The sequence below is a fragment of the Bos grunniens genome, chromosome 1, assembly GCF_055505025.1.
Source record: "Bos grunniens cultivar Pamir isolate PY7600 chromosome 1, Bosgru_T2T1.0, whole genome shotgun sequence".
NCBI classification, from domain to species: Eukaryota; Metazoa; Chordata; class Mammalia; order Artiodactyla; family Bovidae; genus Bos; species Bos grunniens.
In genome coordinates, this window is record NC_141165.1 from 65,435,433 (window position 1) to 65,451,518 (window position 16,086).

Sequence of the window (16,086 nt, forward strand, 5' to 3'; positions counted from 1 at the left end):
ATTATTTGGCATTGATTACTCTCCTCTCGGTAGTCCCATAGTCCTTTATTAGTTCTTAATTAAGAGTTTAATTCATTCTGCTTTGATTTGTATAATTTCTATACAAGCTCATCAGCTCTACCAAACTGAATTTCTTGTGTGGCATCCTGTCTCATTCATCTTTCATATCCCGTATCTATTGATAATATTTCATATAGTGAACAACCATAACTCAAAAGAATAAAGATTTTCCTGTTTTTTTTTAAGAGTATTTTTTTTTTGAATTTCTTTCAGAAATTTGGTACAGCTGTACAAAAGTGAAGATGACATGGAAATTTCAAAGAAGATTAAGACTCAGTGGACTTCTTTGGGCTTAGAAGATGTACAGCTTGTAAATTACTCTGTGTTGCTGAACCTGCCAGGTCTTTCTCCCAGCTCTGTGACTCTGAGCAGCAGTGGCCAGTGCTTTCATCCTAATGGCCAGCCTTGCAGTGAAGAAGCCAGAAAATGGAGCAGCCAAGACCTGCTATATTCATACGCAGCCTATTCTGCCAATGGAATTCTCGAGGTAATATGACCATTTATCTCTGTCATTTACAGTGAAATGAGATTAGAAAACAACAGCTTTCATCTAAATTGAACTAACTGGCAAGATACAGAATACCAAAGTAACCATTAAATGTTCTCAGTGTAGAGGTGCCAGGAAAGGGGAAGGAAGATTTAAATTGCCTGACCCTTGTCATATTTGGAAAGTGAAAACATGTTAGAAGAATTTAATTCAAAAGTGTTGAATGTGTGACTAAGTCATTCACATTTCGCTTAGCTCTTACAGTGCAAATTCATTTTCTTCTTTGGTTCTAAGGAGGCAAGTTTTAATAGATTGATGTGGACAGAAAGAATAGAAATGGAGGCAGTTGTGTTTTGAGATTGTGTATGCACACAAGAAATGAAGTGGAAAATGGATGTGATTATTCACACATTTAAGATTTGATATACAGTGTTTCTGCTTTATGATGGAAAATACGTGAAAAAGGGACCAGGTATGAATTTTTCACTTTAGTCTTTCTAAGTTAGCTGTTTTGTGTTTGTTTGTTTTGTTCTGTTTTTTAATGTGTTTTTCCGGCATTGTGGTTAGGTGAACAGCTTCTAGAGCCACGTGGACTAGTTTCAATTCTCAAATCCCCAGTTATCACTGATAATTAAGCATCTAAGGCTGAGTTTTCTCATCTCTGTAATGGGGATAATAATGGTCCCAGCTTCACAATCTTGTTGTGACAATTGAATTAATAGATGTAAATCGTGGAGGATAGAGCTTAGCCTATTATAAGAAAAATATAGCAGTTAGACTTCAAGCATTTAAATGGTCACTAGTTTCCTTTACCTGGAAAAATCCCATGGATGGAGGAGCCTCCATGGGGTCGCTAGGAGTCGGACACGACTGAGCGACTTCACTTTCACTATTCACTTTCATGCATTGGAGAAGGAAATGGCAACCCACTCCAGTGTTCTTGCCTGGAGAATCCCAGGGACGGGGGAGCCTGGTGGGCTGTCATCTATGGAGTTGCACAGAGTCGGACACAACTGAAGCGCCTTAGCAGCAGCAGCAGCAGTTTCCTTTAAGGGCAAATTTTCCATATCTATGTAAAAGTCTCATTTTAATAAACACATTTAGTTTCTTTATAAAGCTGTAAATTTCTTCTATAGATTTTGTGTGAATAAAATGTTTCTGCTAATTATTGACACAGCTTTTTAAGATTCTAATTTATGATTAAGTCAGAATAAGATGATTAATTTAAATCATTTAGAGTTACATTGCATAAATATAGGCTTGTTTCTAAACTTTTGTTAATTTATGGGGAGAGGCAGTTAACTGATCCTTCAGCACTGTTTTTGTTCTGTGTTTTAACATCGTTGACATCTAGCATATCTACTACACATAACCAGCACCATCTTGCAAGTCTTTTTATTAATTAAAAGTTAATGTAATATTAAGTGTAATAATTCTAGTGTAGGACTCATGGTTTGATTTGATCACTATACCCTATTTCTGATAGGCAATAATAGAAATGTACCTGCATATTAGTAGAAATAGAAGGAGGCTGCTAGCTTTCTTTCTTTGGTTCAGAAACTTCAGTCTTAAGTTGAGATTCTAAAGTTAACGCACAGATTTTCTCTCAGACTCCCAAACCTGTGTAAGTGAAAGTCGCTCAATTGGGTCAGACTCTTTGCAACTCCATGGGCTATACAGTCCATGGAATTCTCCAGGCCAGAATACTAGAGTGGTTAACCTTTCCCTTCTCCAGGGGATCTTCCCAACCCAGGGATTGAACCCAGGTCTCCCACATTATGGGCGGATTCTTTACCACTGAGCTACAAGGAAAGCCCAAAATTCCAGGCTCCTACTTATTCCAGTTGATTTAAGTATATCAGAGTCATCTCCTTCCCTAAACAAAGCACATCCCAAACACCGAACAACAATAAAATCCCAGAAGATTGAAAAGGTCCTTGGAATCACCCCCATTTATTTTCTTTTCAATTTCCTCTGGCAAACATTCATTATTCCTTGACTGAGCTGATAGGGAAAAGTCAAGAAACTATAACTTGTATCTCTGTTGTCTCTGTATGGACGTCTCTAATAATCCTCTGGACACACTGAATTGTTTTTTGTATTCCTATGTAATCATATCTCTGATTATTATACATTTATCTTATTGATTATGTGTTTAAATTTTCTGTTTCATATTTTAAAAAATCAAGGTGTACTATAGAATCGTGGAGGTACTTAACTGTTTGTGATGTGACAAGTCATGGAACCCTACACTCTTGGTGGGACTGTAAATTGGTACAGCCACTATTTAAAACAGTATGTAGGTTCTTCAGGAAAACTAAAAATAGAGCTACCATGCTGCTGCTAAGTCACTTCAGTCATGTCTGACTCTGTGTGACCCCAGAGATGACAGCCCACCAGGCTCCCCCGTCTCTGGGATTCTCCAGGCAAGAACACTAGAGTGGGTTGCCATTTCCTTCTCCAATGCATGAAAGTGAAAAGTGAAAGTGAAGTCGCTCAGTCGTGTCCGACTCTTAGCGATCCCATGGACTGCAGCCTACCAGGCTCCTCCGTCCATGGGATTTTCCAGGCAAGAGTACTGGAATGGGGTGCCATTGCCTTCTCCAAGAGCTACCATATGACCAAGCAATTCCACTTCTGAGTATATTTTCGAAGAAAATAAAAACGCTAACTTGAAAATATATACCCACCCCAGTGTTCATAGAGATGGTATTTTACACATATACACAAACACATAGACAGTGGTATGTTACTCAGCCATAAAAAATGAAATTTTGCCACTTGAGACAACATGGGTGGACCCAGACAGCATTAGGCTTAGCGAAATGTCAGAAACAGAAAGACAAATACATTATTTTATCACTTATGTGTGGAATATAAAAAATAAAATGAATAATATAACAAAACAGAAAAAAAAACTCATAAATGTTGAGAACAAACTAGTGGTTACCAGTTGGAAGAGGGAAAGGAAAGGGAAAGATAGGGGATTAATAAGTATAAACTACTATGTATAAAATAAATAAGCTACAAAGATGTAGGGCATAGGAAATATAGCCAATATTTTATAATGACTTTAAATGATGTATAATCTATAAAAATATTAAATCACTATGTTGTATACCTGAAACTAATATAATATTAACAATTATACTTGATTTTTTAAGAAACTAGCATTTTTAATAAAGAAATATTGGAAAATTAAAAATATGACTATTAAAAAGGAGAAATAAAGTTAGCTATAGATGTAGAAATGTATTCTATCTTTGAAATATTGGGCCTAGATAGGAAGAAATAATATTAAAAGAACTAAAATGCAATTATGGATAAAACAAATACCTTGTATTTGAAGAACATATTTAAGAAGTTAACTGCAAATCAGATGAAGATGTTGGTATTAAGAATTTTTTAGAATTATTTTACCAATTCAAATCTGTTATACTAAGTACATAATAATTTAAATATTTATATACATAATAAAGAATACACCCCTCTGGTGGCTCAAATGATAAAGAATCCACCTGAAATGCAGAAGGCCCAGGTTAGATCCTTGGGTTAGAAAGATCCCCTGGAGAAAGGAATGGCTACCCAATCCACTATTCTTGCCTGGATAATTCTAGAGAGAAGCCTGGTGGGCTACAGTTTATGGGGGGTCACAAAGAGTCAGATATGACTGAGCAACTAACCACTTCACTTCATGTTAATATTGATTTGTTGAATTCACACTATATCACTATGTTAGTATTATAATTTTCAAAAGCAATTTCTAGGTGACTATTTTATATGCATAGGGAATGCTTGCATATATTTTATATACATGTTTTAGATGGATGTATTAGTGAAACTCATATATTCTAGTTAATAAGATACTGGTGAATTTTCCATGTTTCTTCAGGATATTTCCTAATTCAAATTAAGCTTGAGAGGTTGCTGCTGATGATACAGGCATACATACTTTTTGATTTTGAGTTCATTGTGTTTGCATGAATTTCTATCAGGCAGAGCCATTATCAAGTTCTTAAATTATTCTAGTCTGACTGCCAGCCAAGCTTCTCACTACTTTTGCTTTTGACAAGGTTATTTGTAGAAGAGGCGTACCCTTTTTCTTTGAAGAGATGTCATGTTCATTCATCATATGACTGTTTTGTATAAGCTTCCAATTTTTGCTTTCTGGTAACAGTCTAAACAGCATTTGTGATATCTGAGATCTACTTTGAAAACCTACTTAGTGTCAGCATGATGGATGGTGTACTTTGCAACTTCTTTGTAATTCATTGTGCACCAGAAAGGTGACATTGTTTACCCCATCATAATGACAGGTGGGTCAGTAAAATGGTTCTAAGGAGAGTTGCCCTGTCAGATGCAAAATATATATTAAAATGGATACATAAATAATTTAGCATGAGTGAGGTTAGTTACTGTGGAAAATTCTTAAAGAGATGGGAATACCAGACCACCTGCCCTGCCTCCTGAGAAATCTGTATGTAGGTCAAGAAGGAACAGTTAGAACTGGACATGGAACAACAGAGTGGTTCCAAATAGGAAAAGGAGTACATCAAGGCTGTATATTATCACCCTGCCTATTTAACTTATATGCAGAGTACATCATGAAAAATGCTAGGCTGGATGAAGCACAAGCTAGAATCAGGATTGCTGGGAAAAATATCAATAACCTCAGATATGCAGATGGCACTACCCTTATGGCAGAAAGTGGAGAACTAAAAAGCCTCTTGATGAAAGTGAAAGAGAAGAGGGAAAAAGTCCGCTTAAAACTCAACATTCAGAAAACTAATCATGGCATTTGGACCCATCACTTTATGTCAAATAAATGGGAAACCATGGAAACAGTGAGAGACTTTATTTGGGGGGTTCCAAAATCACTGCAGATGGTGACTGCTGCCATGACCTTGGAAGAAAGGCTATGATCAACCTAGACAGCATATTAAAAAGCAGAGACATTACTTTACCAACAAAGATCTGTCTAGTCAAAACTATGGTTTTTCCAGTAGTCATGTATGGATATGGGAGTTGGACTATAGAGACAGCTGTGTGCCGAAGAATTGATGCTTTTGAGGTGTGGTGTTGGAGAAGACTCTTGAGAGTCCCTTGGACTGCAAAGATATCCAATCAGTCCATCCTAAAGGAGATCAGTCTTCAATATTATTTGGAAGGACTGATGCTAAAGCTGAAACTGCAATACTTTGGCCACCTGATGTGAAGAACCAACTCATTTGAAAAGACCCTGATGCTGGGAAAGATTGAAGGTGGGAGGAGAAGGGGACGACATTGGATGAGATGGTTGGATGGCATCACCGACAAGATGGACATGAGTTTGGGTAAGCTCCACAAGTTAGTGATGGACTGGTAAGCCTGGTGTGCTCTCTGCATAGGTTTGCATAGAGTCAGACACATCTGAGTGACTGAACTTAACTGAACTGAAATTAGTTTCAGGGAGTAATAGTGATTTATATTTTTATTAATGGGAAATATCAGCTGTAATATCATCATAATGGTAAGACACTGATAGTTCTGACAATGTCTAGTCAGTTTTATAAATAGTATATATGGCTTTATATAATTTCCATGCAATTGTTTCTTTTGTCCTTTGTGAACCCCATGCAGATACAGAAAAACAATGGGAACAATTAATATTTATTTAATAAAAGTTGGTCACATTGGGTCTACCATGTTCTTATTTTGAATAAAGGATTTGTTTTTAATCCAATACACTTTATGAATTTTTGAGTTTTCTTTCTGTTAAGCATTATTTTGCATTTGAAAGAAAAGCTAAGTGATGCAATTCTATGAAGAAACATTTTCAACAACTCATTTACTGTGCATGAAATATTGTTACCAACACACTTAATACTATCCCATTCCTCAGAAAGCATAGTTCACTAGCCCAAACTAGCAACCTTCCATATTATCTGCACACCCATGGTTTGGTTACTTCAATTCTCTAAGCTTCAAGGTCCTCATCTGTAAAAGAGGAATAATTATAGTACCTCAAGTGATTGCTGTGGGCAAGAAATGATAGAAACCATATAAATGGTCTGCTACTTAGAAGTATTGAATAAATGTTACCTATTGCTGTGATTAGTAGTTGATAAAAGGATACACCTTCAAATGGGAGAAATTAAGAAAATAGTAGAACTGTATATCATAAAATTTGGAGTACAAATTTTTAACATATTGTGTGAATATAAGTTTCCTATCTTCTATTTAACAAAACAAATATTAGTAAGGGAGGAAAATGCCTTAAGCATGAATACATAGTAAAATACATATAATCCCTGACTATATTTTTTCTTTTAAAACTGAAAGCTCTAATAAAAGAAATATTTCATTTTTGAATGCAGAATGACAAACATGTCAATTTGAGACTGAAGAGAGTTCCTTGTCTTTTTTTTTGTAAAATATCAAGACCTAGTATATTAACACATGATATCTGAAAACTACATCAAATATTTTGTCAAAAAATCTGAAGAGAGAAAATAATAACTGGCATGGAATCCTTGGATAACTTGTAGTCAGGTGTCTATTTTCTCACGGCTGGGAAAACTTTGTCTTCTTCTTTTATTTTTAATATTATCAAGCAAAGGCAAACTTAACAGTGTTATGGCAGAAGGAAAAGCTATATGCATTTACCTCTGAATTCTTTTTGTTACAGATAAAAATATCAGAAAGCTAACAGAACAGACTGAAATTATATTGTTTTTCTGGGTGTGAAAATGAATCTATACTCTCACAAACAGAAATGTGAGCTTGGAGCAGTTTTTCAATATTGAAAAGGATTTTGCATTTTATTTGTCCCCCCTCTTTTTTCTCTTGTGGAATCCATCTTTTGGTCAACAATGCACAACAGTGTGAAATGAATGGTTTTGAACACAGTTATATGTAAGAGGTTCACTTTTTGAACTCTGTAGAAAATCCCTTGGTTTAATATGATCTTCTGTTTCTGATTTCATGCGGAGAAGGTGATGGCACCCCACTCCAGTACTCTTGCCTGGCAAATCCCATGGACGGAGGAGCCTGGTAGGCTGCTGTCCATAGGGTCGCAAAGAGTTGGACACGACTGAGCTACTTCGCTTTCACTTTTCACTTTCATGCATTGGAGAAGGAAATGGCAACCCACTCCAGTGTTCTTGCCTGGAGAATCCCAGGGACGGGGGAGCCTGGTGGGCTGCCGTCTATGAGGTCGCACAGAGTCGGACACGACTGAAGTGACTTAGCAGCAGTGAAGTAACTAAGTTAGCAGAAGAATTTCATAATTGGCTGATTTTTCCCCAAATTAATCCATGTGGTTAGTTTTCACATATTTAAGGTATATATTATTCCTGGATTTAAAATTTAGATAGAAACATATACAAATAAAGAAGTGATCTATCATAACATAGCATCCATAGTTAAATATTTGTTAGGGAGATTGCATCTTATTCCCAGGAAAAATCAAAAGCTTACTTTATGAAATAAAAGTTTACAGCAAAGACAGCTGAATTTTCCTAAACAGTTAAAGTACACTGGACTATTTTTCTCCATCTTCATTAGAAGAAATGTGGTGTTTTGACTCAGAAGATGTTTGCATACAGATTGCTAATTTGACCAGTTATTTCTAAAGATTTTGCATCACCATAACTATATGATAGAACATTCTAGGTTAGAATTATTAGTTTTAATATGAATATGCTTATTTAACTTATATGCAGAGTACATCATGAGAAATGCTGGGCTGGAAGGAGCACAAGCTGGAATCAAGATTACGGAGAGAAATATCAAGAACCTCAGAGATGCAGATAACACCACCCTTATGGCAGAAAGTGAAGAACTAAAAAGCCTCTTGATGAAAGTGAAAGAGGAGAGTGAAAAAGTTGGCTTAAAGCTCAACATTCAGAAAACTAAGATCATGACATCCGGTCCCATCACTTCATGGCAAATAGATGGGTAAAGAGTAACTGATTTTATTTTTCTGGGCTTCAAAATCACTGCAGACGGTGATTGCAGCCATGAAATTAAAAGACACTTACTCCTTGGAAGGAAAGTTATGACCAACCTAGACAGCATATTAAAAAGCAGAGACATTACTTTGTCAACAAAGGTCCATCTAGTCAAGGCTATGGTTTTTCCAATGGCCATGTATGGATGTGAGAGTTGGACTATAAAGAAAGCTGAGCACCAAAGAATTGATGCTTTTTTGTTTTTGTTTTTTTTTAATTTTATTTTATTTTTAAACTTTACATAATTGTATTAGTTTTGCCAAACATCAAAATGAATCCATCACAGATATACACGTGCTCCCCATCCCGAACCCTCCTCCCTCCTCCCTCCCCATACCATCCCTCTGGGTCGTCCCAGTGCACCAGCCCCAAGCATCCAGCATCGTGCATTGAACCTGGACTGGCATCCCGTTTCACACACGATATTTTACATGTTTCAATGCCATTCTCCCAAATCTTCCCACCCTCTCCCTCTCCCACAGAGTCCATAAGACTGTTCCATACATCAGTGTCTCTTTTGCTGTCTCAAATTGATGCTTTTGAACTGTGGTGTTGGAGAAGACTCTTGGGAATCCCTTGGACTCCAAGAAGATCCAACGAGTCCATCCTAAAGGAGATCAGTCCTGGGTGTTCATTGGAAGGACTGATGTTGAAGCTGAAACTCCAATCCTTTGGCCACCTGATGTGAAGAGCTGACTCATTTGAAAAGACCCTGATGCTGGGAAACATTGAGGGCAGGAGGAGAAGGGGATGACAGAGGTGAGATGGTTGGATGGCATCACCAACTCAATGGACATGGGTTTGGGTGGACTCAGAGTTGGTGACGGACAGGGAGGTCTGGCGTGCTGCAGTTCATGGGGCTGCAAAGAGTCGGACACGACTGAGAGACTGAACTGAACTGAATATGATTTTAAGCATACCTCTTATAATGTTGTGATAAATTAACTTTCTTTGCAGATTTAATTTATAGTTTAATTTCCATAAAATGTCAGTAAATGGTTTACAAATAAGGTTTACCTCATTTCATTGGATGCTGCAAATTTAGTCTTTTCAGAACTAGAGAGATCTGTGTTAAGGTCAAGCCTTAGATTTATGCACTATTTCAGTACACTAATATAAATAATTCTAAAGGAAGCAGAATTCTATCTCAAAAATGGTCTTCAGAAGGAATTCTCTTGAATGAATTTGCAACTCTTTTGATACTCTTACTTTAAGACATTGAGTATCATTTATTAAATAAAGTACCCTTTGCTTATTAATCTGTTTTTCGTTATATTTTATTTTGATACTGGAACATAAACTAATATAGAATTTAGCCTGCTGGCCATATACTGAGTGCCTTTTTACACCGATCACAGGGGCAAAATGATAAATAAGAATCTTTGGACACTGTCCACATGTAACTGACAGTCTAATAGGGGAAACTGGCAGTTAGGTAAGCAATTACACAGCTTCATGGTGCCAATCTGCTATTAACATTAGCGTATTACCTAAATATTTTAGACTCTGTTTCCTCATCTATATAGTGGGCAGAACTCTCTACTAAACATGAATGTTCTGAAGATACTGAAAGCAACTGATAATCTCCATGGTTAAATGTGCTGTTGCTGCTGACTCAAAGGACATGAGTTTGAGTAAACTCTAGGGGATAGTGAAGGACAGGGAAGCCTGGTGCGCTACAGTCCTGTTGGATATGACTGAGACACTGAACAATAAATCTAGTATACATTCTTACCCCAAATTTACATTATTTTGCCTGTTGACTATGAAGACTATCAAATATGGAAATGTAATCCTAACAGAATATTGTTTTACTTGAGTTAAATTTCCATGTTATTTTAACTTAATTTTTTCTCCTTTACATCAGTTCAGTCACTTAGTTGTGTCTGACTTTGTGAACCCATGCACTTCAACACGACAGGCTTCCCAGGCTTCCATCACCAAATCCTGGAGCTTACTCAAACTCATGTCCATTGAGTTGGTGATGCCATTCAACCATCTCATCCTCTGTTGTCCTCTTCTCCTCCTGCCTTTGATCTTTCTCAGCATCAGGGTCTTTTCAAATGAGTCAACTCTTCGCATCCAGTGACCAAAGTATTAGAGTGTCAGCTTCAACATAGTCCTTCCAATGAATATTCAGGACTCATTTTCTTTAGGATGGACTGGTTGAATCTCCTTACAGTCCAATGGAGTCTCAAGAGTCTTCTCCAACACCACAGTTCAAAAGCATTGATTCTTCGGAGCTCAGCTTACTTTATAGTCCAACTCTCACATTTATACATGACTACTGGAAAAACCATAGTTTGGCTAGATGGACCTTTGTTGCCAAAATAATGTCTCTGCTTTTTAATATGCTATCTAGGTTAGTCATAGCTTTTCTTCCAAGTAACCAGCATCTTTTAATTTCATGACTGCAGTCACCATCTGCAGTGATTTGGGAGCCCCCCAAAATGAAGTCCAGCAGTCTTGATTCCAGCTTGTGCTCCTTTAGATAGATATACATTATATATCAGCCGAATGGATTATGTGTCCCAGCTTCATGCTGAATGTGTTAGTTTAGCACACAAGCTGGTGTCTCTTCTTATTGGTTGGGAGCCCATTTTAACTGATTAGGTCTACAGCTATCCAAACTAGTAAATATTTTAAATACATGTCATTTAAATTATTAAGACCTAGTTCATATTAAAAACTAAATATTTATATAGCTGCATGCTGATGCCAACCCCATCTTAATTGGTCTCTATTAGTTAGAATAGTACTTAGAGGCGTTAGAAAGGGTGATGATTGATTAGTGATGTCTGCCACACCACAAGGGTGGGAGGAAGCAGCATTGGATTTCATGTTTTAAATGTGATTTTCAGAATAAGATCTATGATGGAAAACCCTTTAGTTCACTTGAAAAAGGAGAGCTAATAAAATGTTAACAATCTTCGAATTCTGAACTCTTCATTATTCAGTTGAGTTCAGTCACTCAGTCGTATCCTACTCTGCGACCCTATGGTTTGCAGCACGCCAGGCCTCTTTGTCCATTGACAGCTCTCAGAGTTTACTCAGACTCATGTCCATTGAGTTGGTGATGCCATCCAACCATCTCATCCTCTGTCATCCCATTCTTCTTTTGCCTTCAGTCTTTCCCAGCATCAGGGTCTTTTCAAATGAGTCAGTTCTTCGCATCAAGTGGCCAAAGTATTCGAGTTTCAGCTTCAACATCAGGCCTTCCAATGAATATTGAGGACTGATCTCCTTTAGGACGGACTGGTTGGATCTCCTTGCAGTCCAAGGGACTCTCAAGAGTCTTCTCCAACACCACAGTTCAAAAGCATCAATTCTTCAGCACTCAACTTTCTGTATAGTCTAACTCTCACATCCATACATGACTACTGGAAAAACCATAGCTTTGACTAGGCAGGCCTTTGTTGGCAAAGTAATGTCTCTGCTTTTTAATATGTTGTCTAGGTTGGTCATAACTTTCCTTCCAAGGAGTAAGCATCCTTAAGTTTCATGGCTGTAGTCACCATCTGCAGTGATTTGGAGCCCCAAAAAATAACATCTGTCACTGTTTCTACTGTCTTCCCATCTATTTGCCATGAAGTGATGGAACCAGATGCCATGATCTTAGTTTTCTGAATGTTGAGCTTTAAGCCAACTTTTTCACTCTCCTCTTTCACATTCACCAAGAGGCTCTTTAATTCTGAGCTTTCTGCCATATGGGTGGTGTCATCTGCATATCTGAGGTTATTGATATTTCTCCTGGCAATCTTGATTCCAGCTTGTGCTTCCTCCAGTCCAGCATTTCTCATGATGTACTCTGCATATAAGTTAAATAAGCAGGGTAACAATATACAGCCTTGACGTACTCCTTTCCCAACTTGGAACCAGTCTGTTATTCCATGTCCAGTTCTAACTGTTGCTTCCTTACCTGCATACAGATTTCTGAAGAGGCAGGTCTTGTGGTCTCGTATTCCCATCTCTCTAAGAATTTTCTACAGTTGTAGTGATCCACAGTCAAAGGCTTTGGCATAGTCAGTAAAGCAGAAGTAGATGTTTTTCTGAAACTCTCTTGCTTTTTCCATGATCCAATGGAAATTGGCAATTTGATCTCTGGTTGTTCTGCCTTGTCTAAATCCAGCTTGAACATCTGGAAGTTCACAGTTCCCGTACTGTTAAAACCTGGCTTGAAGAATTTTGAGCATTACTTTACTAGCGTATTTTTTTACTAGCTATTTTTTGTTTTAGAAAGGATAACAGTAAACAGGGAAGATGATTTTGATTTTATGTTTTTAATAAGCATAAGCACTTTAATTTGAAGAATATGCAAAAGCTAGATTATGTAAGATAGTAGTAAATTTTTAAAGTAAAACTTGTATTTAGATGAATAGTACTTCTGATAACCCTGTATTTTGTCAGGATGAGAACTGCTTGGGTTTACCATTTCTGACTTTGAGTAGAAAATTACTGTTTTAGTTAAGCAGGCTTTTCAAACATTCTGTACATTCAGAATCTCTCTTAGAGAATAACTAGGAGGATTCAAAGTGATTGATTTGGTTGAAAATGTCAATTCTGAAAAATTCAAGGCATACATAATTTCATAAGCATGAATAAATTTTGCTACCACAGGTAGAAAGAGAAACATGGCACTGGATTGTTCCTCAAAGTGGAGCCCAGGCCTCAGCAGGTGGCGCACCCCAGAAACACTTCTCTGACCTTGCTACTTTCTGTTGTTCTGTTTATTTTATTCAGTTGATTACAGACTATACCAATTCTATGCATTTATCTTGTTCATTCTCTTCTGTTGCTTCCTCTCAGAATAATCTTTCCATTTTTCCATATAACATTTTATGTTATAGAATGTCACTTTTTAATGTTTTGATTTTTAGGCATTTCTCATTATTTTAAGCATTGCTCATTATCTTCTAATTGCATATTTTACAATGAATGGAAGATAATTGTATTTTAATATTCATTTCTAAATTGTTCTATCCTTTTAGCTGTTTTTTTATGTGACCCACTACTATTTTAATTCTAATACTTTTTTCTTTTTTAACAATATGTATATTTTTTTCTATTTCAATTGTTTTTTTAAAATTTCTTTGTTCTAAAATTAACATATAAACTTTAAATAAAAGTTAATGTGTGGACTTTTTAACATTTCTTTCTGGTTAAAAAAAAACAGATATTTCTGTCTTATTTTGCAACTCTGATTTACACTTTCCTATGCATCAGGGGGAAACTGGTGCATATAAAGTGAATAGTTCAACAAGCACCTAGGTTCCTATTCACTTGGCATTTCCCAAAGACTACTCAGAGGTGATTTAATCCTGGTGTTTGAATGTAAACTTAGTACCCCAGCTGGGTAAATGAACAATTTTCTAGTGTGACAGAATGCATACAATAAGAAGAGGTTCACTGTAGCAACAAGAATGGTTGGGAAAAAATGGCTTGGCATTGTATCATATTGCTGTACATAGATTTGTCTCAGAAAAATTCAGTGCTTTCTTGCAGCTGTGATTTGGAGGTAAATAGGAAAGACTTTGAGAAAGGACCTGGTTCAGAAGCATCCTGTAACAGCAATAGGTAATTTATATTATCACCTGTCAGGCTGTCAGAGCATTGAGACTTCTTTAACTATTGGCTTTTAATGCATAGCCTCAAAGTACATAAGCCACATAAATTATTAAAATGATGCCTGTGCTGGGGAATATTTTTGTGGGGGAAAAACCCTCATATATGTTAAAGTGCTTAATCATTGATATTATATGTACTATTTATAGAAGATGAGCTGAAGATTTCTTTAATTGAAATCACTGTTGTTTATGCAGCTATTGCTACTTTCCAATAACATAAGTGCCTTTTTCAGACTTGTATTTTACTAGCTTTCTGGTATGTACAAAATCAAAGTTATAGTCTGGCTACACTATCTCAGACCAGTATAGTCCACCCCCCAACTTCTAAGTATGAAAATATATTCATTAATATAACCAATTGAATAATATCCCTGTTTAAATGTGCTATCAATGAATCATAATTAGTTGAGAGCTTGCAAAGTTGAAATGGAAAAATGAATTCTCATTTTTGCATTGTAATCATTAATGTTATGTGATCATTTAATTTTGTTTTAAAATTGTGAATCAATAATTATTTATATGGTAATGGTATCAGCAAACTAAAAAGTCAAGTTAATAAGACATTTTATTAGGAGCAAAATTATGATCAAGAACCACTGTAACAGAAGTAATTTTAACAATTAAATTTTGTTGGCAATTATATTTGAAAGTACCATAACTTAACTTTTAGGAGATACTGTAATTACTTCAATTCAAGATAGATAGGCTGATAGTGTATGTTGGACATCTGGATGAAAATAGGTGTGTGATGGGCCCTTTACTGAGGAAATCACACTGTAATTGATACTGAAACTATTAGACACATGTATGTATAAAGATACAAGTCTTAAGAGAGGAAGAAATAAATCACTCTGGGGATCAAAAGTAGGTAAGTTCACATAAAATTGGCTATCAGAGAGCTACAGTTCATCAAGTAGCTAATTTTTGAAATGGATTTTAAAATATTAGTAAATTTTCCCACAGGTGCTAATGAATGTAATGGCAAAGGAAATATTTCATGCCACAGATGTTTCCTTAAATAGATTTACCCATCTCTTGTTGGTGTTCGTATATTCTTCAAATGAGCCTTCTGTGGAGGGACTTTGTATACAACTGATTGAATATGTTAGTGCAGATGAGAAGGATAGGAAGTTAGACATCTAAATTCTTCATCTCCATTCTTTCATTATTTATCACAACGAATTTTTTTAATCAACACCTCAACATAGATATGCTATATTTTGAAACAGCAAATTGTGTATTATAATTTAATCATTGGAAAACATCAGTTCAGTTCGGTAGCTCAGTCATGCCCGAATTTTTGAGACCCCATGAACTGCAGCACATCAGATCACCTTGTCCATCACCAACTCCCAGAGCTTGCTCAAACTCATATCCATTGAGTCAGTGACATCATCCAACCATCTCATCCTCTGCTGTGCCCTTCTCCTCCTGCTTTCAATCTTTCCCAGCATCAAGGTCTTCTTCAATGAGTCAGTTCTTCACAACAGGTGGCCAAAGTATTAGAGTTTCAGCTTCAACACCAGTCTTTCCAATGAACACCCAGGACTGATCTCCTTTAGGATGGACTCGTTGGATCTCCTTGCAGTCCAAGGGACTCTCAAGAGTCTTCTCCAACACCACAGTTCATAAGCATCAGTTCTACAGCACTCAGCTTTCTTTATGATCCAATTCTCACATTCATGCATGATTATTGGAAAAACTGTAGCTTTGGCTTGACAGACCTTTGTCAGCAAAGTAACATCTCTGCTTTTTAAAATGCTGTCTAGGTTGATCATAGCTTTTTCAAAGAGCTCTTCAAGGAGCAAGTGTCTTTTATTTAATGGTAGCAGTCACCACCTGCAGTGATTTTGGAGTCCAAGAATATAAATCCTGCCACTATTTCCATTGTTTCCCCATCTATTTGCCATGAAGTGATGGGATA

At 36.5% G+C, this 16,086-nt stretch overlaps 1 protein-coding gene across 10 annotated transcripts in view; it reads left to right on the forward strand.

Moving 5' to 3' along the window:
• NAALADL2 (N-acetylated alpha-linked acidic dipeptidase like 2) overlaps nt 1-16,086 on the forward strand; it is a 1,274,580-nt gene that overhangs the window by 569,451 nt on the left and 689,043 nt on the right. For all 10 annotated transcript variants that reach the window (XM_086394834.1, XM_086394828.1, XM_086394854.1 and 7 more), the window contains one exon: nt 274-547. In XM_086394834.1, coding sequence (XP_086250960.1) covers nt 274-547 — 274 coding nt within the window. The remainder of the gene's footprint in view (nt 1-273; nt 548-16,086) is intronic.